This window comes from Colossoma macropomum, unplaced genomic scaffold, assembly GCF_904425465.1.
Source record: "Colossoma macropomum unplaced genomic scaffold, Colossoma_macropomum, whole genome shotgun sequence".
Classification (NCBI taxonomy): Eukaryota; Metazoa; Chordata; class Actinopteri; order Characiformes; family Serrasalmidae; genus Colossoma; species Colossoma macropomum.
Window position 1 is genome coordinate 8,412,564 of NW_023494787.1, and position 25,038 is coordinate 8,437,601.

At 37.2% G+C, this 25,038-nt stretch overlaps 1 protein-coding gene across 2 annotated transcripts; it reads left to right on the top strand.

Moving 5' to 3' along the window:
* The first annotated feature begins 4,390 nt into the window (after positions 1-4,390).
* Positions 4,391-23,076, top strand: atg4db (autophagy related 4D, cysteine peptidase b). Of its 2 annotated transcripts, none has more exons than XM_036566048.1 (11): positions 4,391-4,519; positions 7,727-7,939; positions 8,429-8,512; positions 10,493-10,666; positions 12,422-12,713; positions 13,696-13,757; positions 15,543-15,670; positions 17,108-17,186; positions 17,408-17,484; positions 18,259-18,378; positions 19,661-23,076. In XM_036566048.1, the coding sequence occupies exons 2-11, from the start codon at positions 7,762-7,764 to the stop codon at positions 19,832-19,834; spliced, it is 1,368 nt and encodes a 455-aa protein (XP_036421941.1). In that variant the 5' UTR covers positions 4,391-4,519; positions 7,727-7,761; the 3' UTR covers positions 19,835-23,076. The 2 variants fall into 2 exon arrangements, with proteins under 2 accessions (XP_036421941.1, XP_036421942.1); XM_036566049.1 differs by having other exon boundaries at positions 17,111-17,186.
* The last annotated feature ends 1,962 nt before the right edge of the window (positions 23,077-25,038 follow it).

The following is a 25,038-nucleotide window of genomic DNA, read 5'->3' on the forward strand; positions in this document are numbered from 1 at the left end:
ATTTGTGTGTGAGAATGAAAATAGTTTGTTTTGTTTTTTAAATTAGTGCACATAATAGATTTAAAGTGAAAGGCCTTGGATGTGCTGTACATCGTGGAGGGGAAAATAATGCATTGTCTGTGATGCATCGCTGTTGAATGCACTGTTAATAAGAGTTGTTGAAAGTTAATACTTCTACATATGCAAAGTGTGATGTCTCATGGTAAGAGGTGATGTGCTGAATTTGATGTAGATGTGATTAATACCATTTTGAGTCCTTTTGAAGGCGTTACAATGTCCACATTTTATATAAGTATACCATTTTTGTGTGTTGATGTAACCTCCAACAGTTAGCAAGTGTTTTTTTTTTCCTTCATTTTTACATTGCCTCTGTTTACAAACTAATGTTGAGGATCGACCAAATCTGAGTTCACATTTAGAACATTGTCTTATCTTCTAGCGCAGAGTCGTGGTCCTGTAGTAGCCCTGCACTGCACATTTTAGCGTTAGCTCTGCTTCAGCACAGCTGATTCAACTCATCAGGACTGTTTTTCAAAAGCATCTTAATGCTAAGGTGGTCTTAGCTGGTAGAGAGTGTTCAGTGTGATGTTCACTCTTCACTTTAGAATCGTCATTGGGCTAAGGTGTCCAGCTCATTAAAAATCCCTTCTGTAGAGTAGAATTGGGTGTGTTGGAGCAGCAGAAACACTAGAGGAGTGAGAGAGAGAATTCATACGAGTGCGTAAAATGCCCCCATATTGCATACTAGAGTCGTTTACTGCCAGCGTTGGAATGTTACTGTTTGTGAAAGTTTTTGCTTTGGTAGCGTGTGGTAGAGAAACCTTTATGAACATGATCTTCACACAAGTCTGTGTCCCATTCTAGTCTGTGGTAGTGTGTTTGATGAGCTCATGTTGTAGAATAGAGACTGTTGTCTGTGAACTGTCCTTTGGAGCAGATCCACTCCTACTTGGGTGTCGCTGTTGCCGTCTCTGTGTCTAGATTCCGTAGGCATAGATTCCTTTGCCTGAGGCAGTTTCTCTCCAATATTAAAGAATTAAAGTCACTGTAAAGAATGCACTTTATCAATTGAGTAGGGGTCCAAGCACGAAAGGTGCCGGACAGCTACTGTACGTTAGGAGTTGCTTTTCTCCGCATCTTCATAGATCTCAACCACACTGACTGTGATGAGTTGAGCAATGTTGTTCTTCTTTTCTGAATTGTAATTTATTTTTTCACCCGATTCCTTAAAATATTGGATCAACTCTAACCAACTCTATCAATTTTCTTCCCATGCTTATTTTCACAATCTGGTTCAAATCCCTCAGATCCACTAGTATGTGTGAAAAACTGATCAGAAATTGTCACATTTTAATAGGCATGACACATGCTTCATAAATCGTGTTCCACTTCGCATCCCAATAGAAATGATCTACAGTAACAGTGCCACCTGTTGGCTGAAGTGCTTGGACCCCAGTAATTGCTGCTTGCAGCTGTTAGTTATTTGTTTACTCATTGCTGTATGTTATTTTTTTTAACTTTAATGGAATGTTTTTTTGTAGCTGTCTATGTGCTGTTGTGAAAAGCATGTTCATCTTCAGGTCTTAAAAATGGATCCATAGCGTTCTTCTAAATATTTGTTAGTTCTTTACATTTTATCAGCAAATGTCTTTTTTTACTGACCTCTTACTTTGTTGTTTGTTTGTTTATATGATTTTTTTCTCCTCAGGCAATGTTGTGAACCAATGCAAGAAGGCTAAAGTGCAGTAATAAAAGTAATAAAAAAAGTTTAAAGAATTAGATTAACATTGCCTTGTTATTTGGAGGTTCTCTCCGTTCCTTCTATTTGTGTCATAAACACAAACATATTTTTCTTTTCCCATATAAAGTGTTATATGTAATTTAATTGTATATTTAACTACGTTTCCTCCTGCCTTACTTTATAGGGGAGAAATGGCTGATTATCCATTTACAATATATACAGTTGTATATGTTCTATATATTGTAAATCCCCAGTCATGTTTTGTTGATTTTCTGCATGAAAATAAGTTAACACATCCTCTACAGCAGGCAAACTGGGGACCTTCTGAGCCAAAGTGCTGCGGAGTTCAGTGTTCACCCTCATCTAATGCTCTGAATTCAGTTCATGAAGGCCTTGTTAATTAGCTGATGAGATGAATCAGGTGTGTTCATGAGGCAGTGTGCTAAAGTCTGCAGTGTTTTGGCTTGCGAGGACTGGAGTCTGAGACGTGCTCAGGAAACAAAAATGCAAATATGCAATTTTTCTGCAAAGTTCGGTGCACACTAGTTTAACATCTAAATTTATCTAAAACTTTTGCACAGGCAACATTTTATGTTTTCGCACCAATATATTAAATTCAGCAAATAAACTTGTAATTGGGCATTGATCTTTTTTTTCAAAAGTATGTTCCTTGTATAGAATGCGTACTAATTTTCAATGAGAAAATCAACAAAATTTGTTGTAATTTGTTCAAACAACTGTGAATGTATATGCAGCAAATAAAAATTAAATATATATATATTTAATAATATAAATATATACTCATAAATAAAATTAACTAATAACATATACTAATAGAAATATTAATTGTTCATATTTGTATTAGCTGTATGACTATAATAAAGCTGCACTGTATTTGTTTAAGCAGTAGTATGCCTGCGTGTGACAGGTTGATTACATTTACTAATTGATTATTGATTCATTTATTTATTTGGTTTAAATACATAACAAACGTACAAATATGATAAGAAAGCACCAATCAAAAGACCCCAACAATAAAATAAAACCAAAACAGAAAATCAAAAAAAGACCTACAGCCAGGGATTCAAAAGCAATCAGATACCACGTTATACAAAAATAACAAAATATGTACATCATTTCAGTGTTTTGACAGCTTTCCTATTGTTGGAACCCGTAAACGTTTTACTAATTGATTATTTTATCCATATAATAGACCACTGTAGTCGTGCGTCATTCTGTAGTCCTCTTTATGCCCATATTAGGAACTTCGGGTCTGAGCTCCATTTCTCTATGGCCAGAATGAATAGGGTTTTCGAAAAATCGCCTTTTCGCACCGTGTTAAATAAAAATGTTCAGAACCCGAAACGTTTTGTCCTGTGAACAATTTTCTCCCGAATACCACTGGATCCTCTGTGATATATGTAAGCTAAAGCTACTTCGCATCAATTTGATGTCAGTAAGCTACACGACACTAAGGCGGGCTGTGGCGGTGCTCAGATGAGCTGTGGTATCTTATCGAAACATTCTACTGTATCGCATTTTTACGGGTATACTCGTAAATATACTCATATTTTGATAGGCTAAAACTCCTTATCAAAAATACTACCTGTGTTAAAACTACGAGGCTGAATTCAGCTTCTTTTCTTTTCTCGCAGCTTCTTGTTTGAATGTTCCCGTTCCACCTTAAATGGTGCAGCAGCTGTGACTAGCTATCACAGCAGGCAAGCAAGACAAAATACTGACCTGTCGGTTCTGTTAAACAGCAAAATAAGTTAATGTGACTCAGCTGTTAAGCGGAAATAGAGAAACGTCCTCATATCATGCCTTTCAATCCTCCATGAAGCTGAAGTCTTTTTCACCGTCTGCTTGTTCAAATTTTCCCGTTCCACCTTAAATGGTGCAGCTGTCACGTTCGGAACAGCTGCGCCATTTAAGGTGGAACGGGAAATGTCGAACACAAAGCTGGCGAATGTCCTGAGAAAATGTCCTCAAAAAAGTGTTACCAGCACTAAAATAATAATTAGGATATTCTGAGAGCCTAAATCAGTTCAGGGGGTCAGCAGTGATACTAAGATGAGTCTGTACTGGATTAGCCTGAGTTCAGGTACGTTTGTAGATCTTTTCAAATCAAGCTAAAAGGAAAGCTCCATCGTGTTTCAGTGAGCATCAGATAAAGAACAGAGAACTGCAGGGAAACCTGCTGATTTTGTTCTGACTCCTTTTTATTTCCCCTCAGTCTGAACATGGAAATGTTTAGTGCCAAAACCTGCTTAAGGAGGCTGCCAGTCTAATGACGTGAATTCAGTGCGCAGTAGCTTTAGCTCACATGTAGCAATATTCATATTTCAACTCTTTAACGACCTCATAATTCAGAGGATCCAGTGGTATTCGAGAGAAGAATGTTCACAGGACAAAACGTATCGGGTTCTGAACATTTTTATTTAACACGGTGCGAAGAGGCGATTTTTTTAAAACCCTATTCATTCTGGCCCGTAGAGAAATGGAGCTCAGACCCGGAGTTCCTAATAAGGGCATAACAACATGGCGCCGACTACAAAATGACGACACGACTACAGTTGCTATTAGGGCGGGACTTGAGTCTCTCAGCCAATCACTGTGCGGAAACTGTTGGCGTTGCCAAGGCACGAACTGGGTAAACAGGAAGTGTATTTTTTATCGGCGGACACAACATGGTTTTGCGTTAACAACTACCGACACGATCAGCACAAATCTCTGCCAGATTCAAAGAGGCGTTTTTAAAACACCCCCAATGGCACGGTAAGCAGATTTCCACCAAATTAATGAAAGTAACGGACAATGTATGTGCTGTACAGCGAATGCTAGCTGGCTGGCTAGCACTAACTCTTAGCCTACTTTAGCTTTGATGGCAAAGTGAACTTGGCGGGTCACGTTAGCGCTGAATATGAACTTAGCTAACGTTATGGACCATAATCATCATTCAGAGTGTTCTATTAAAACGCTGAACGCTGAAGAGATTTAGCCACCCGTGAATTAAAATGTGAGGTACTGACTCCACCACTGACTGTCAGACTTCGGGCTCGTTGCGTCCTCTAACGTAAAGAACCAGTTTTTCTCCGAACAGTCCTTTGGCCTTGGTCCCCTCAGAAATAACTGTTTGGGTTCCTTTTCCCGGAGGACGTGAGTTTGGTTCATCTAAAGAGAGAAGGGTTTAGCACCTCTAGGTTATGTTTTCGCGGTGTATCATTTCATTCTCCACAGTAAAATCCCAGAATAATTACGAGACTTCTAAAAATATCAGTGCTAACGTTTCTCTTGTGCGCTTTTAGACCTAAGCCCCCGAGTGGCCATGCTTTTAGAAGTATATTCCTATTTTAGCGTTAAGTTAACTTGCCGAAGCATAAAAATGCCCATGGAAACACCTTGAAGGGTGTTTCCACGCCGCAGCGGCCTGAATCTGTGGATTATGGTGGCGACTCCAACATGACCTGTATTTTATCAACACCTTCTTCTTGCTGGCGTGGAAAAGCCACCAATGAAATGATCAGAGCTTTTAAAGTGGAATTCCACCGATTTTTAAAAACAATCTGTATAATTCAATGTTTGAGATGAAAACAAAGTCGTTGTAGAGTGGTTTGATGTGAAATGTTGTCAGAGACTCAGACTTCTTTGCAGTGGTGCTGATAGGAAGGTCACCATGTCTGCAGCCCAAATATAGCCACTCTATTTACTATCCAAAACCACCAGTGAACGTACACGTGTCTTTTGAGTGTTTATATGTAATGCTGACGATGGTAAAATTGTAGTAAAGCTGAAAGGTTTTCATTTCCTCACAGCATCAGGCAGTGTACTCATAACCATTTCACATAATAGCTTTTAGAGGTGGATGTCTGGTTCCTGTCACCACCACTGTGAACAATTTTGACTTGTTGACACATTAACAGTTTAATTATGCAGAAATTTCGCAGTGATATGAATTTGTGGCATGAGCAGTAAAGCTTTCCACTCAGAACAGCAGGCAAAGCCTACACACCTGAAAAAGATGGTTCTTTAAGCGTTCTTTAGTAAAGGCAATGGTTCTGTTTAGAACTATGAGTTCTATTTATCTTCTATTGTTACAATGTCAAACTTGTAACATTAGAAGAACCCTTTTTGGTTCTACATGGAACCATATACAGTACATTCTCCATCAATCTGAAAAACCATTCCACCATGCAGAGAACCATTTTAGCATGCGCATGGTTCTGTATAGAACTCATGGTTCTAAATAGGACCATTGCCTTTACTGAAGAACCCTTGAAGAACCTTCTTTTTCTGTAGTTAAGTCTAGTCTTGGGCTAATTAGCATTGCTAAAGCTGAATTTTTGATTCTCAGCCTTTCCAGGAAGGAGTTTAGTGTCTGTGTTGTTTGTGGTCGCCTGAATGTCACATGCTGTGCTTTTGGTTGTTGAGGTCGGTTTCAGATTCTAAAGGTTGTAGTTTCACTTTGCATATTTGCCTCAGTGGTGAGACTAATTATTATACAGCAGCACACTAACGTGAAACAAGCTGTAGGCCTGAAATGCTTGTGTGTTGTGTGTGTCATCATTATCTGGTTAAATGTCCCATTGATTACAGGATTCTGTTGCTGACAAATTAATCAATACGTGGTTTTGCCACCCATTATTTGAGTCAGTTTATTAAGGTCACAGGAGTTAAAAAAATCTATAACAGGAGAAAAGTCACTTGCATGCAGAGCAAGTAAAATTATAGACAATGTTTTTAATATAGCTTTTATATTAGCTTTTATAATAGCTTTTAATTAAACTCCACCAATTTTTAACATGTTCTGCACAAATAAATCATTAAGATGTAAACAATCATTCAGAGTGGTTTGGTGTGAAATGCTTTGTTTTTGACAAGTCAGAATTGTTGGTGATAGGAACCAGACATCTGAGGATCTTAATACCTCTAAAAACTACAACACAAAAAGGTATTGCATGAAATAGTCATGAAGGCGCTGCCTGATGACTGAGATGTTGTTTTGCAATAGTTTTGTGAAACAGTTTGGCTTTATATGTATTTTAATCCATATATTTTAATCTATTCATGGCGGAGGGATACATGTAGGGTGTTGTAAGGCAAAGTAGTTCCCAAAGAAAACCTATTTAGTCAGGTTAACAACTCTTTTACCATCATCAATGTTACATATAAGAACTCAGAACATTAAGATTCACTGGTGGTTTTGGATTGTAGGCTGCTATATTTGTGTTGTAGACAAGCCAACCCCTGGATCATATCACCACCACTGTAAAGTCTGTATACTATATACAGTGGTGTGAAAAAGTGTTTGCCCCCTTCCTGATTTCTTATTCTTTTGCATGTTTGTCACACTTAAATGTTATACAAAGATAACACAAGTAAACACAAAATGCAGTTTATAAATGAAGATCTTTATAATTAAGGGAAAAAGAGATCCAAACCTACAGGGCCCTTTAGGGGACATTATTGAAACTGCAACCAACTTCTAAGACTGAACTTTGAGGGTGTGGAAAAATGTTCCTGCAGATTTCTTTGAAAAACTTAAGTGAGTCTCCTGAAAAGAATAGAAACTGTAATAAAGGCAAAGAGTGGACACACTAAATACTGAAACACTGATAAGATATTTTAAGTTGTTAAGGCTTCTGTGTAATTTTATGTCAAATATATTCTCTTTTTTTTCCCAATGCTGAAAAATAAATAAATTGTGCTTAATGGCTGTTTTGACTGCTAATGACATGAATGACGTATGGTCTACGACTTTGGCTAAGTACTATACATGTTTCCTTTCTTTTTACTGTACTATGTTCATTTGATTTTCTATGATTTTACATTATCCTTTTATTTATAGTGTGAAACTGAAGTCCTCACCTCAGTAAGTTGTTTGCTGGACCACACAAACCTGCTCATCTCTGAAGGTGCAGATGACTGAGTGGAGAAATTATGGCAGTTTGAGTTGAGACATAATCATGTAATGCTGTTTCTCAGGTTGCTATGTTAGAGATTAGCTGCAGACCAAGAACATGAGCGCTGGGTGGTCTGATGATGCAGATCCCCCAGATGATTTGGCATCATTTGAGGTCCTCTCAAAACCTGGACCTTCTGACCTGAAAGAGTACCCGCAGCATGTGGAGGCAGCACAGGACAAAGCCAAGCTCAAACGCAGGCTCATGTCTGCATGGAACAATGTGAAATATGGAGGTATGTGAAGCTGTGCTGATTGTGCATTTAAAAGTTTTGACAGGTTCTCAGCCTGTGTGTTGTTGTTTAGGTCAATGGGTTTGCTCCGTTTTTATTTGAGATATTATTAAGTTTGAAAAATTAGACTTCAGCCAAATAATTGATTGATTATGATTGATCATAACTTTCCAGATTCTGTATAATTGATTGACTGTCCTCAGCTTCAGATGCATTCTTACACTTTTTAGTTCCTTTAGGCTCCAGCTGTAAATCACTCCAACTGGCACTGCAACAACAGTGGCCTTTGAACAACAACATGACAGGACAGCTCCACTAAATCACACATTATACAGTGTGTGCCCACAGTTAGTAAAATGAATGGCCGCAATTCAGTTACATCAGTCACTGATTGATATGTAGAGTTTAGGAATAGGATTTGTCAGGATTTCTGTTGACAAAAACAAGTGTCTTTCAAATGTCTCAGTATAGACTGTCTGTGTCTGTTTCTAGGCTGGTCACTGAAGTCAAAGCCCCGCCTCAGTAAGAGCTCCCCTGTGTGTCTGCTGGGCCACATGCACCAGCTTAGCTCTGAAGGTACGGTTGACTCTTAGCTGCATTATGTAAGATTTGGGGATTTGGAGACCCCTTTGGTGGAAATGTGTAATTGCATGCAACATGGGAAACAACATTTTGTAGTGTGGGTTGTGCTTCAGATCCCTTCTCTGAATGCACGAATCTAATGATTCTGAGTGCGTTTAAAGAGTAGGGGAGACCAGGTATGGTTGTTCCACCAGTCAGGGATTAGACAGGATTCATATGATCCGTTTTTTTACTTACTTCCACCCCGATCCCACATGGTGGTTGTCAAGACTGGAAACAGGCACCTGCAGATTCTATAGAGAAAAAAATGGATTTTGAGGTAAAAAAGTGTTTTTTTTGTTTTTTTTTACCAACACTGTATTTTGTTTAGTGCTTATACTATAAAACCACATGACTTATATTAGGTTCAACTGTAGTTTCTCAATCAAAATCTGATGCATTTTTTCTTGCTAATTTCAAACCACTATGCTAATACAGCTAGCTAAACAATGGCTGACAGGGGTGGGGTGGGTTGTAACACATCTTTGAAAAATGTTACAACCGTCCGCTTACATACAACTTGGAACATTTTATTGATTTTAATAATTTATATAGAATAGAATGCCTGGTCAGAAAGACTGACAGAGGGAAGACTGACAGAGGGAAGACTGACAGAGGGAAGACTGACAGAGGTGTGCCTGCTAATGTTTTACAAAAGCAGATGATGGAGTCACAAAGAAGGGCAAGTCAGTCAGATCAGTTGTAAAGGCACATGGGATCTGCCATGTGACACTGAGCAGATACTGCAAATTACTGCAGAAGCCAAAAGACCTGAGGTTCCATTGATCTTCCTAGTGTAGGTTACTGGAGCAGTAACAAACTTTTATCTGAGATGCAGGAGGAAGTGTTGACTGAAAGTTTGACCTGTATTATGGACTAACTCCACATGAGTTAAGCATGTGACAGGTTAGCCACTGGAGAGTGGAGTAAAATTGAATACAAACTGAAAAACAGGTTTTCTGCTCCACTTTCCTTTAGATCAGAAAATTTGGATATCAAGTGGCAGCAATATATAACATGAAACAACCACAAACATGGGATGAAAAGCATTGTTATGGGTTGTTAGGTTGTTATTTTATTTCAGTAAAGCTCTTTTTGAAGCATATTGCATGGTGTGGTTTCTGCTTTTGCTTCTTTAGTCTAATTGTCTAACTTACCCCAGCATGTGTTACAACCTTCCCCAGTAGTGTGGTAGGTTGTAACAAAGGAACACCATGTATTTGACATCAACTCATGAAGTCTGTGATATGCTTGCTGAGGATTGAATTGGAGCCTTTGTAGTAAACAAATCTGGATATGTTGTATAAAAACTCTAGCTCAAAAATTCAGTGATTTGCAGGTGCTGCAACAAGTGTTACAGCCATACCCGGTCTCCACTATTCAAAGAGAACTCAGAACCCACCCTGTATTACCTCAACTTTGTGTATGAAGACATTTGTTGAAGTACTTTGTTTTGGTCTCTTCGTGGGCACTAAAGAATAGGAAAATACAGAAATTCTCAGTGTTTAACAGGAAATATTTGCTTATATTACCAAGATTAGGGCTGCTATTACTGTTTCTAGCTACACAACATGCTTTTGTTCATTGTTAGAGATTACAGTATGTCATACAGTCAGAAACCACATAAGCAACACTAAGTGAGATTATTTAACAGCTCAATACAGTTTGAGGCAAGTGTTGTGATTTAGGCATGAAGTTCGTTCGATGCTAATAGGTCTTTAAAAGTGTCTATTAAATGGTTAGATTAGCTCCAGTGCAAAACTAGAGAAGCAGACTTCAGACCCCAGACATGTCTGATTGACTACATTTGGAGGTAAGTTTGTGTTGGTTTAAGTTTAGGCAGAGCAGTATTTATTATTATTTAGCAGCAGTAATTCATAACTCAGTGGAGAATCCCCATAATGATGGTATTACAAATGTTTTTGTGTATATCAGGTGACCGTGAGCAGTTTCGGCGGGCGTTCTCCTCACTGCTGTGGCTGACCTATAGGAAAGGTTTTGCTCCTGTGGGCGGCTCTTCTCTCACCTCAGACAGCGGCTGGGGCTGCATGCTCCGCACTGCGCAGATGTTGCTCGCTCAGGGACTGCTCATACACCTGATGCCAGAGGGTACACACACATTTGTTGTGCTACATTTGTGAGGACTTACATAGGTTTCTGTTGATTTTTATATTACTGTTTGCAAATAATACAACACTTACACTGAAACCTAACCATGACCTTAACCTAAGTATGCAAAAGAAAGTTTTTCTGCTCTTTTAGTTTTTACAAAAAATGTCATTTGTGGTGAAAACAACACATGCTCAAAGGAGGACAAGCAAAATGTCCTCACTTGTGTAAAAATGTCATGTTGAGGATATTTGGTCCTCACAAGCATAGTAAGACAAGAACACACACATACACATCCACACACACATCCACTACTGTTTAAAAGCTTGGAATCATCTTTCAAAAGTTTGAAATCACTATTTTCAATAATATAAAAACAATTTTGTTACAGACAAAGATACAATGTAATTTTAATTTGATGCTAAGATTTTATAGCTTATAAACAGTTAATAGGAAGCTTTAAAAAATAAGCAATTTTGATGATAAACTGAGCTGTAGGTGATTTCATAATGACTGAAAAAGCTGTATAGCATTGAGGATTAACATACAATAAAATGAATATACAGAATGCCTTATATTTAAAAACAGTGACAAAATATGTTATTTGTAGTTATTTTATGTCAAGAAATTACTATAAATAGATAATCACAGCTCATCTTTTAATAATATTTACTTTAATTTTGACATTTCTGACTGCACTGTTTAAAAAATGTTACTGAATAACAATTATTAATATGATGAGATTATAAAAATATTTAAAATGGTAGTTTACATGCACACACTGGCTCACATAGGGGAGAGCTGGCCACAACCCAACGTGGGGTAAAAAGCAACACTGATTTTGTTGTTTTTTTTGTTGTTGCTGTTTTTATTTTTTTTGTATGTAGTTAAACAGTTTTAAGTGGAACATGCTTTTTGCTTTTGGTCATCTCATATTCCCGTATCAACATCATCTACAATTTTTTTGCAGCAATCGGATAGTTCTCTGTGGTTGGTGTGGTGTAGTGTAGTGGGTAACACCTCTGCCCTCTACGCTGTAGACTGGGGTTCAAACCCCACCTGGGTAAACACCCTACACTATACCAATAAGAGTCCTTGGGCAAGACTCCTAACACTGCCTTTGCCTACCTGTGTAAAATGATTACAATTGTAAGTCGCTCTGGATAAGAGCGTCTGCCAAATGCCATAAATGTAAATGTTCTCCAGAGTCATTATAAATACTTTTTTGAGTTTTGATTTGATTGTTTAAGTGAAATTAAGTTAACACATCCTCTACAGAGAACACACATCTGCACATTTTTAATGCATAGTTACTGTTTGTTTGCTGAATTGAACACATTGGGGACCTGTGCAAAAATTGTGTACTAAAATGTGCCACTTGCCATATTTAAGTTTGTTCTCTGTTTGTTAAGCTGAGCATACAAATAGAAATTGTGAACTAAAATTAGCAAAAAAAAAGTCACTTTTAAGTCTGTTCTCTGTAGAGAATGTGTTTGTTTATATATATATATATATATATATATATATATATATGTGTGTGTGTATGTGTGTGTGTGTGTGTGTGTGTCTATGTATGTATGTATGTATGTATGTGTGTGTATATATATATATATATATATTAGTTCTAAAATCAACAAAACGTCATTTGACTGGGACACAACTGGCATACAACTGTTTTATATACAGTTATATATAATTTTATAATTAATTAATTTTATAAGTTTATATATAATTTTCTTCCACTTATCTCCCCAGGCTGGACATGGCCGGGTGCCCATCACCAAACCAAAGACGACCTGGATGTCAAAGCCCCGCGGCAGTCAGGACAGAGAAGTGACCTGGTCAAACAGTGGAGGAGACGCAGTGAGGGCAGCCCGTTCGACAATGTTGAGGACACAGAGGACAGCACACACCGGCACCTGGTAACCTGGTTTGGAGACACACCCACTGCTCCTTTCAGCCTGCACAAGCTGGTGGAGCTGGGCAAGACCTCGGGGAAACGGGCCGGAGACTGGTATGGCCCGTCCATCGCAGCACACATACTCCGGTATGGTCTCTAAGTGGAGAGCTGTGGCTTCAGATACTGATCTGATATGCTGTTCCCTTTTGCATACACCATTCAGAAATCTTGGCTTGATAGTCAACTTTTGTTATTTTATATGCAATAATAATTTACACAGTGTATAAGTTTACATGGTCTAAACTAGACTTCAAGCTATTTTTAGATGGTTTTGGGACCGAGAAAAAGTTAAATGATAAATAATATACTGTAGTTATCTATCTCAACGTTTAATCCCCAATATTTAAACATGATGAATTCTGGGTATTCATTTTATTATATCTTAATTTTACTTAACTAAAGCATTAACCCAAATTTTTGAACAGTGATTTCAAAATTTTGAGGGGTGGTGAAGAAACCACAATATTATGAAAGAGTTGCAGCAAGAGTTATGAAAATAAGCACTAAGCTATTGGATGAGTAGCTAAATGGACAGAAGATGGCAGTTCTCCGCACTTAAAGGGAAATTCCACCAGTTTTTCCAAATTTCTGCATAATTAATTCTTTAAGATATAAATGAAGTAATTTAGAGTGGTTTGATGTGAAATGCTCCATTCTAGAGAAACATACCAAGTAGTGATAGTATCTGAATCATCAGAAACATCTGATGAGTTTATTGCCTCTGAAAGCTACTTTACAGAAAGTTATTACATAAAAAATTGTTATGATTATGCTGCCTCATGCGTGACAGTGGTTTACAACAGCTTAGAGATAGACCTTTGGCCTAAATGTATCTAAAACAAAATAGCTAGTAAATAAAATGTGTAGACATGGTTCGAACTGGTAAGTTTCTCTAGAATGCACCATTTCAGGCCAAAACACTCTGAATGGCTTTGTATAGATCTCAGTGATTGAAATGAAATGTTGAAAAATCTGATTTCTTCTTTAAATGGTATAAACTTCATTGACACATTATGTTTCTGTAAAGTTTCCTTGGTAACAGTTTTATTTTTGTTTCTTTGTTGTGCAGTAAGGCTGTAGCAGCATCTGAAGTCCCTAATCTGGAGGTGTATGTAGCGCAGGACTGCACTGGTGAGTCGTTCAGACTTTATAAGTATAAAAATGGCCTAACCTGCACCCAGGCTACACACACAGTCATTTTACCCCATTAATTCAGATGACCAAAAGTATTTGGACAAATTCCAGTGAACTTAAGTAAAAATGGCAAAATATAGGTGTCACCAGACCCTGGATGTCTGTGAAGATGTTCCGTCAGATCTGTAATACAGAGATTTGTGGGAGCATTTTGTTAGAGCTTTTTACAAGTATCTGTGCAACACAGAGAAAGACAAGTCATGATGGTGGGTGGAGTTTCCTGGGGTGGTTTGTGCAGTATGCTGGAAAAATACTTTCTCTTCCCAAATGCCTCTGTACATAATGAAATGGCTAGTAAATAAAATGACTATATTTATATGGACACCACAACCCCTTGTTCGTATCGGTATGTTTCTCTATAGTGCACCATTTCAGCACAAAGTAATCTTGTTTGTGTAGATTGGGAAAATTCAGGATGAATGAAGGTCCATTAACATCAGCAGTTTGCTTTGATAGAGGTTTTGTTCAGTCACATAGTAAAAGAATCTGCCGTGTTCTGGTGGGAGATTGGATTGTTCCACAGATATTACAGGGTAATTCTTAGAAAGTTTAACCAAACTTTCTTCTGCGTCTAATCTGTGATTTCTATCATATGGGGGGAAAAAAGTGCCATAACTTTCGCACGGGCCACATTTTATGTTTTGTTTTTTTTTCTCGATATCTTAAATTCAGCAAGTAAACAGCAACTGTACATTAAAATGTGCAGAAAGTGTGTTCTCTGTAGAGGATGTGTTAACTCTTCAGTTAACTCTTCAGTGACTATGACTTGTATGATTGTGACCATGACCGACATAGAACAAGTGCAGGCAACGACTTTCCACTGTCGTAGACTTGATGAGCAATCTGTCGAAGCATACTTATTTTGTGTTACTTTTCAAATGATAATTTGAATTATCTTTGTATGTTATCATTTGTAAAGCACTTTGAATGACCGCAGTGTATGAAAGATGCTTTAGAAATAAACTTGCCTTGCTTGATTTGCCTATTGTGAAACACGTAAAAATCCATGTGCTGAGAGAAAAAAGGAGCAATAAGCTCATCTAAACAGGCCAGGATCAACTCTTGTGTTTTATTCACAAAGAATTTGTTTTGAAGCAGCTGTTTGAAGCTGGACTGTTTTTGCTGACTGGTCTTTAAGTTTTAAGTCATTCATATTTGTAATCAAGCATGACTGGTTGTGTCTTGTTCAGAGCAAAGTCAAGGATACTAACAGGGCTTTTACCCTGATTGGATGTTTCTTCCTAACTGAAGTGCTGAAAGGTCCTCTGGGTTTCTCCTGTACTTTCCAGAGGGTTTTAGAGAGTAACTTACTGAATACATACTAAAATCATGTGAACACATATTATATTGATAGATTTTTTGTAGATCATCTTGTATTTCTTTATTGTACATTTTTTTTTTTTATAAATGAAAAATGTAAATATGTGTTAGCCTGGTGCGTAATTTACAGGGAGACCATGACAGTAGGCTGTTTACTTCAACTATGAAGTGTTGTAATTTGGCATGATTATTGGGTTTTACATTGCAATACATAATTAAAACCGGTAACTGTTCCATCACCAGTCTCTTCTAGAGAAATCCTGCTGTTCTGGACTGTCCATCTTCACAGTGCTCCATTCTTAGTAGCATAACATGTACAATATTGCTAAAATCTCCCTTGTATTGTATTGCACTGTATGTAATCTCTTCTCTTCTCTTCTCTTCTCTTCTCTCTCTTGATAGTTTATGTAGGAGATGTTGTGAGATTGTGTGAGGAATCTCAGTCTCAGTGTAATAAGTCTGTTATTATACTGGTGCCTGTGAGACTTGGTGGAGATGCCTTCAATCCTGCCTATGTGGAATGTGTGAAGGTATGGCCTGATGTACACATACCAGGATAGCACTATATATATATATATATATATATATATATATATATATATATATATATATATATATATATATATATATATATATATATATATATATATATCGTATGCTAATCATCGTTATCACTGATATTAGCCTTGATGATACTGTTATCGCAGAAAGCTGCAATATGCAAATGTGTTTCTAACCAGTCACTGAATGTTTTATTGTGTGCTGTGAGCCACCTCAGCTATCATATCATCTTTGGGTGTTTGGATTAATTAAGGCCTTCATGTAAGTTTGTCATATCATGTGTTTATATTGTTATGTTATATGTTATATGTTGTACATGTTAAGGATGCACTAAGCACTGTAAGTTTTTTGTTAAAACTGAAAAAAGTAACTGAGGATGAAAAAATGGCTAAAATATTGTATGTGTGTGTGTGTGTGTGTGTGTGTGTGTGTGTGTGTGTGTGTGTGTGTGCGTGCTCCTGTGCTTCACTCTGTAAGACACACACAGAAGAGCAGGTGAATCTCAATGTTTAGGTCTCAAATGCAAACTCCCCATTATTCTGATCCTCATCCTCGAAAGACACGTCCTTCACCAAGTTTTGACTGAGTTTAAATGCTCTCAACATACTTGCATCATCAGATGCATCTGCTCGGGGAAGGGGTCCGAAGCGCAACCCACATTACAAAATTTTCTCTCACACATGTTGCGTGCTATTACACATTTCCACCAGGAGAGGTCACTAAATCCCCAAATCTTACAGAATATAGCTTTAAATTCAGCAAATAAGCAATAATTGTACATTAAAATGTGCAGAACTTTGTTCTCTACACTTAGTAAGGAAAATGGTTCTATATAGAACCCGTGAACACTCAAAGAACTCTGTATGATTAAAGGGTTCTTTCCACTGTGAACTTGTTCTTCACATTGATAGGGAATGTGTTGTATATGGTTCTATGTAGTACCTTTTTAAAAAGGGTTCTATATAGCACCAAAAATGGTTCTTCTATTGTGACAATGTCAAGCTTGTAACAATAGCAGAAACTTTTTTGGTGCTGTATAGAACCCTTTTCAAAAAGGCTCTACATAGAACCATATACAACACATTCCCCGTCAGTCTGAAGAACACTTTCACAAAAGAACCCTTTAGTCATGCAGAGTTCTTTGTGTGTTCATGGTTCGATATAGAACCAATTTTTTTACTGAAAAACCCATGAAAAGCCCTCTTTTTAAAGAGTAACTAAACTTATTTTCACTTACAAAATCAACAAAACATGGAATTTGATCAGGGGGTTCCAAATCTTTGCATATGGCTATATGCCTGCCTCTGTAGCAATGTTATAGTCACAAAATAGTTCTATTTAGTTTTCATTAAGAAGCACCTGTTCATTGATCAACCAAATGCTTTTTCTCTTGCTCTGATCTTTAGAAACTTCTTCAGCTGAAATGCTGCATTGGAATCATTGGAGGAAAGCCAAAGCATTCTTTGTATTTTGTTGGATTCCAAGGTGAGGGAGCTGCCTCAGTCTGTCTCTTTAGTGTTTTACATGTTCATTTGTTAGTGGTTTCTTTAAGGTTGTTGATTTTGAAATTGTGGTCAGACATTTTATTTAACTGGGGTCAGCTTTGCACTTGTCATAATTCATACGATTATATGCTAATGGAGAGCTGATCCTAGATCAGAAAAGAACCTTTGATTCATATGGACACTAATTCTCTTACTATACAGATGACAAGCTGCTATATCTGGATCCTCATTTATGTCAAGCCACTGTAGATGTCAACCAAGATAACTTCCCTTTGGAGGTATAGAAGAATTTAATGTTTCATGTTGTTATTTTACAGAAGGAAAAGGGTTGAATTCACATAATGAAAAAAGCATCCGATTTTGTTATTACAATTATTTGATGAGTAGTGCTTTTAGTTGGCATATAGGCCTGTGTGCTTGTGTTGTGATCTGCTGGGCTTACTACCAGTGCACACCTAGCAGTTAATCAGTTGCAAAGGCTAAGTGTCAGTTTAAAACCGTACTGTTAGCTGTTTTCCTCATTATGTCAGTTTTCCTCATCGTAACCTCCTGCAGGGCCTTATTTACAGCACGATTTGGGGTAAACCATCCTGGTAATGAATGAAAGGTATAACACTGTTTAGCATTATGCACATAAGTTGATGTTTTGGTAGACAATTTTAAAGCAGTATTTCACCTACAATTGTCTTTTTGTCAAGCTTTTATGAATTGTCAAAAGTCTTTTTCCTTGATTACAGTATTGTGCAGAACATATTATCAAACATTTTAAATATTTTTATTTAATTTCCAGCAGCCATTAAGTACATTTCTGAGAAGATGAGATTTAAAATAATAATTAATGAAGGGGAAAATAAATGTTAAAAAGCAGGAGTGCAACGACTTGAAAACTGAAAATTAGAGAGAAAATGGGATATATATGGTGTGTGTGTGTGTGTGTGTGTATTTCATCCTATAATGCTCTTAACATGTGAGTTATTAATTGTTAATAGAATTTTGCAGATGGACATTTTTGGTGTGTTGCCGTATTGTCACTGTCCTCTCTTTGTCTGCAGTCGTTCCACTGCAAAGCTGCAAGAAAGATGGCCTTTCACCGCATGGACCCCAGCTGTACTCTGGGGTTCTACGCTGGAAACAGGAAGGACTTTGACTCTCTCTGCACTGACGTCACCATGGTAAGCAAGCCAGACTGCACAGCAGGGGAAACATACAAGGAATTATACACTGATCAGCCATAACATTAAAACCACCTCCTGGTTTCTGCTCTCACTGTTCATTTTATCAGCTCCACTTACCCTATTGGTGCACTTTGTAGCTGTTTCTCTGCTTACTTTGTTAGCCCCCTTTCACCCTGTTCTTCAAAGATCAGGACCCCCACAGGATCATTCTCAGCACTGCAGTGAAACTGACGTGGTGGTGGCATGTTTGTGTGTGTTGCGTTAGTACAAGTGGATCACACACAGTCTTTAAACATCGCAGTGTCACTGCTGGACTGAGAAGAGTCCACCAACCAAAATATCCAGCCAACAGCATCCTGTGAGCAGCGTCCTGTGACCACTGATAAAGGACTAGAGCATGACTAACTTTGGAATCAATTACCATATTAATGCTGTTTGTTGTTTCATACATAAAAATAATGTATGTGTATACATTTATAAACTAATTGCTAAACTTGTTTTAATATGTTTTAATGAACTTTTTCGATACAACAAAAAGTTCTTAAGTGATGAATTATATACTACATTTACAATTTTTTTATCAAGTGTCTGCTTTGAGATTTTATCACCACTTTTGAAGTTCTGGATATGGAATTGTTGATGTTGTACAGCTTTCTTAGTCATTTTAGAATCATCTACACCTCTGTTCATCATTTACAGGCCTGTCACAGTTATTCCATAATTTACATAATTAGCTGTCACAATTTTATGTTTGAATGTGAATGGGATGAGTTTTCATCCACTGGTTTGGGGCAAATACATGTAAATATAGAAATAAGAAAGCAGAAAACACATTTATTGTGACATGTCAAGTTCAGATTTCTTTCTTACACCTTTAGAGGGCAACTAAAGTTTGTTTGCTTGTTTCTTTGAGCTTCGGCTCTGTCTGTTGTCAGTTGGGAGCAACTTTGTAACAGCTAGGAAGCAAAATAGCTAATCAACCAATTTGGCCACTTTAGGTTCATATTTTAATGGTAGAAAAACAATTTACGTAGCAGTTAATCAGCTTAAATGATTTGTGACAGGTCTATTATAGCTACCTACCAGTTATCTGAAACCAGTGAAATTGAATATATCAATAGATGTATCAATAATATATTTTTATCTGCAACCCAATTGGTTCATATTAATAAAAACATTGATTCCAAATGTTTGAACACTACTGTTAGAGAGAGAAACTGACATCATATGAAGGACCCTTACTGTATCACTCTGTTTTTTTCCTTCTTGCTGCCCCCAGGCTCTGACCTCATCTGTTGGGACGTACCCCATCTTCACCTTTGTGGAAGGCAGTGGGCAGGATGAGCATGGGGAAGAAGCGTTTACCTCTGAGTCCGTAGTCCACATCGCGGCCAAAGACAACCAGAAACGGAGCAATAAGCGCAGCAGCGTGGATGACTTTGTAATGCTTTGAACACTGGAGTCAGTATTGAAGACGTGAACAAATTCCTAGTTTCTAATTGGAGAAGCCAGCAAAAGTAATTTTAATATTTTTGGTAGTTTTTTAAGAAGATCTTGGTTGCCCTTCAGGCTTTTATATTTAATATAAGATTTTCGTGTCTTTTCTATAAGCTTTAGGACTTTCTTTAAAGCCGAAGGTGTTGGCAACTGGACGAATGTTCAGATAGCAGTGTCAATAACGCACACGTAGATGAAGAATGGCCAGTGAGTGAATTTTGTTGACCTGTTGCAGTTCTGGTCCGATGTTCAGGAGCATGGGGAGCACACTACAGAACCTTAAAGCTAAAAATACTGAACATGGAGAACATGTCAACTAACATAATTACTGTGTGTGTGTTAGCTGGCTCTAGTGAACATTTTCTAAATGCTGTTTTAAAAACACTACTTACTGTAATGACCTGTTAGCTGTACTGTGTCGATCAGTCCATATCGCTCTGTTCACTCAAGATATTATTGTTAGATCCCACACTGCCAGTGTTTTTTAAAGTAAAGGCTCAGTTAATTTCCCACTTACACCAGATGTAGTGATCTGCCAAGACATGTTTGATGTCCAGATTTTGCTCCTTTAGTTTAGTGCTGGAGCTACAAAGCCAGTATTGCTAAGAAACACTAGAAGTCAATAGTGACCCAAATCTTTTCTGTAAGTACATGCCCAAAACCTCTTTTAATGTGCTCACACTGCATCCACGTCTTCATTAAGGTTGTGCGGACTTTTCAGTGTGGTTTAGGACACACTGTGACTTACTGTGAACTATGAAAATGATAAAAATATATTTAAAAAAAACATATATATTTAAAAAACACAGAGTAGCTGAACATTGCCGGGAGCCATTTTGTACAAAAATGGCTTTGCATGCCTGTCATGCCGACATATGGACGCTACAGATTTCATTCACATTTTCCGTTCTTTCTTTTTATAACTGTTCATCTTGAACTAAAGATATGTTTAAAAATAGAATCTGAAATCATGAATGTAACTTAACATTCATATGCCTGCATAAGATGCGCAAGTGATCATTTTTATAGTTCATTTTGTTAGTTATACTGTATACATTGACAAATCTGCACAACCTTAAAGAAGACCTGGATGTGGTTTAAGTGGGTTTAGAGAAGTTTTGTGGCTGTATTCACGGAAAAGATTTATTAATCTATTAATCTATTAATTTCTAGCGTTTGTTAGCCACCCTAGAGTTTTAGCTCCAGCGCTAAACTAAAGTCTTAAACATGTCTTGGGTGAGTGAAAGTGGAGGTAAGTGGAAATTAGATTTTTTTTTTTGCTGAACCATTTCTCACTGCTCCTTCGAATGCCAAGCTCTGTGTTTCCCATCCAGTTCAGGTCATTGGCTTCTTAAGCCTCTGGGCACAAACACTTTTAGAGTCGCTGAGGTTTAAGTCTTTATCCTCTCCCCGGAGTCTTAATTGTGTTTGTCCTCTCATCTTAACATGCAGCAACGGCGAGCTGTGACCTCTAGTGTTGGCCACAATAGCTATTTATCTCAAACCAGCATTTGTTCTGCTTCAGTTCAGACAGTTGATAATAATGATGCGGCCAAAATTCCCCAAAAGCACGTAAATGTTAAGATTAAATGCCTTTCATTTGACCTATCCAAGCTCCGCCCACAAATTTGTTCTTTCTTAGCTACTGTGGCGAGGTTGGCAAGCTTTACAGTATTATGCCAAAAAATTCCCATACAGCCTATTTGAAATTATAATGTTCTTAGAGTTGCTGTATAACATTGAAGCTCCAGTTTAAAATGCTGTGTCACTGAGCTGGATTATGTTGTTCTTGCTAACTGAAACTAGGTAGGTTGGAAACAACAACATTGAATTTTCCACGAATGTTAGCTCAGTAACACACACACACACACACATACACACACAAAACATTATCTGCATACGAAATAAGTGTAATTTTAAATTAACATATAAATGTAGGTATTTTGACAGTTGTTCACTGCAGTTTTATATTAGGTTCAAAGGGATTTTGCCAGCATTCTGTAAAGCTTGTCAAGCCTTTCACCATTTGCTGTGAAACAGTGCATATGTGGTTGGATTTGAAGCACTGATATGATAATTTATTGGCCAGTGCAGATAGTCGATATTCTTCATATATATGTCTGCCAATGCAGATACTACTACCGATACATAAACATTTTGATAAAGCGTAAAAATTCAAAAATAGATCCACCTGAATTTGCATTACAGAAAAATATAACCTTTATTTGTGGAGTCCTACCAATGCACTAAACAGAGTAAAGTGCGGTTATTTAGCGTAATAACCCAGATTACCAAAAAGATTTATTTATATCATTTTGAAACATCGGTCAAATCTAAAAATCTGTCCAGATATTTTTAAAACAAATATCTGCCGATACTGATATGATTCTGATATCACTGTGCATCCCTATTTACAAATGCAGAAAAATTAATAAAATGCAGCATTGCCTAAATGTTCTGCCCTTCAAATATCATGTCATCAGATAACAGTTTCAAATGTCAGATCTAAACATCTGTCTAATGCCAATACTGTGATTCTGATATCATTGTGCATCCCTGTATTTAAAGCAGTAATTGGTCATGTGGCAGTGCAGGTCTTATGGTTCTTACATGTTTCAGTGCAGTTCTTATAAGTGCCTAATGTAAAATCAGGGCCTGTTTCTTTTATAAAACGGGGTTCTCTAACTCTAGTCTTGAATGGTCACAGCATTTTAGTCTTTTTCATGGTTGTTATAGGTCTGATTCTACTCATCAGCTAATGCAGTTGAATCCAGTGTCGTACAGCAGAACCAACACTAAGCCGTGCAGTTTGGATTTCAGACATCCTGATATAAAGACAATAAGCCAGTTTTGCACTGTGTCTGAAAGATAAGGTCTGCTTTAACGTGTCCTCTGAGAACTGGTGTCTAAGCTGATTTATGCTTGATGTCTAAATCAAAGCTGATGGAAATACTGGATGTTCAGCTTCTGCACTTGTAAAGACGTTATTTATTTCTTACTGGGAGGCTGTGTGTGAGTGTGCATGTTTGAGTGTCACTTTGTTGGTTTTATGCTAGTCTGTCTTCTTGCTAGCAATTTTAATGAAGGTTTTGGTCCATTGCAAGATCCGGTATAATGTCAAGGCTGTGTTTCTCTCACTGTATGTACTTTATTCTGTAAATAACTTAAAATTAAGCATTTTAAAATTAAAATATACAAAACACAAAAAGAATTGAACTTTTTTTCCATGTGTTTAGTGCGCTGGCCTGGCTGAATGTGAATGCTGATCATAGATTTAGGAGACACAATGGAGAGTTCTGCTGCTCTTGCTAAGACAATGATGCAGGAATGGCTTTTCTGTTCTGATGCAGTTTAATAAACTCAATAAACAGCTGAAAAAGATAAATGAGAGATGTAGGTAATGTTAATTATAAATTACAAAGAAAAAAAAACTGCACTTTCAGACTCTTAGCGTTTAATTAAAAAAAAGTAATTGGACATCGATTACAGTAAGTAATTGGAAAGGCCTGTTGCTCTTTTCTGGCTTGCATTTTCTAATTCAGTAAGAGACTCTAGAATCTCCTCTGATGGCATTTTTTCTGCTTTAGGCCCACCGTGAGCAGTTACTGGAAAGAAACAGAGTGTGCTTTTTTGTGAATAGAAGCTAATAGTATAGAAAAATCTAAAGGAATAGTATCTTCAAAGAAATAGTCCAGTAAAAAATCAAATTCACACATTTGCCATTAAGCTATGAGGCTAAAGTGGCTAACAGGTAATGGAAGCTTATAGCCTACCAAAGTTGCATATCTAAATTATCACACTCTTCATATCATGTTTTCATTCATCAATGTTCTGTCACTACACTACCCAGCATGAGTTAAGCAAATACCCCATACAACCGCTGATCTATGGGCTAATTAATGCAACCATGCTCGCATTAGTCTCACTCCTACCTCGGCTGCCAAACAACTTTGTAAAGAAAACAGTGATTCTATCTATATTCAGCACACAACACTCAAACAGAGACAATGAGCCAAACTGAGGTAAGACAGTTGGCGATGTAGCTACCTTGCTAGCTTATGCTGTTAGCTTGTTGTTCTACTCATGTAACGAGTCATTTTGGCCATTTGAGTAATCCATTTTCCATGTTACTAAGGTTATAAGGCTGCAATAAGATATCTGGTTGCTGAGCAGTGGATTTGCATGTTTTTTTCACTCCGTTTTTTCCATGATAACATGTTATTTTCATTGTTTTTCCTCAGATCTTGTGATATCTGTGCCATTATCACGAGTTATTTACATCATTATCATGGCATAACGCACATTATTTTATCGAGATAACATTTAGTGTGTCTTGATAATGGCATAAATATATTGAGATGTCAATAAAACAAATTAAAATAACTTATCACTGAAAAATGAGCGGAAAAAACATGGCCCTTTAGGGTTTCCGTAACAATGTTAGCTATTTACCTTTCACCAGCTATTAAAACAGCCCACCCCCAAAATCCTCCCTAACGCAGTTGAGGTTTTTCCAAATGTTCCTCCCACCTTCAGACACATCATCAGAAGGTGGTCTGAGTTTTTAAACCAGAAAATCTCACTCTAGAGATTATTCTGGAACCACTATAGGATGAAAGTAAGCACGTTTAAAAAAGGTTAGCAGTGATAACATTTTTTATTTTGGCCGGAGTGTGCTTAAAGTTAAAAACTCAAACGATAAATGCAACCAAGCTAGCATTAGCATAACGTCTACCACAGTTGTCAGCTACCTGTTAAAGAAAACAGTGTTTCTATCTTTATTCAGCACACATCGGATGTCAAACATAGAAAAGGAGCCAAACCGAGGTAAGACCTTGTTACCTTTAGCTGTTAGCTTGTGGTCCTCCTCAGTTGTTATCTATAAAAATGTACAGACTATACAGGTATATTTCATATAGCAGTATATGCATTCTTGGACAAGTATTATGTCCAAATTTAAAGTATGTGTGTAATGATTTATGCATGTAGTTTGCATGATGCTAATTGATGCAGCATTCCATTACTTTTGAAATTATCCTTGTAGCTCCAGTGCAAAACTAAATAAGCAACCTTCAAACCCAAATATCTTGGCTTATTGACTACATTTGGGGTAAGAGTAAAATTGTGTAAGATTTTTTGCCATACTGTTCCATTAGTCCA

Coding starts and splice junctions, on each gene's coding strand:
- atg4db (XM_036566048.1), top strand. CDS start 7,762: ATGAGCGCTGGGTGGTCTGATGATGCAGATCCCCCAGATGATTTGGCA. Junction 15,671..17,107: donor CCTATGTGGAATGTGTGAAG/GTATGGCCTGAT, acceptor TCTGATCTTTAG/AAACTTCTTCAGCTGAAATG. Junction 18,379..19,660: donor TCTGCACTGACGTCACCATG/GTAAGCAAGCCA, acceptor TGCTGCCCCCAG/GCTCTGACCTCATCTGTTGG.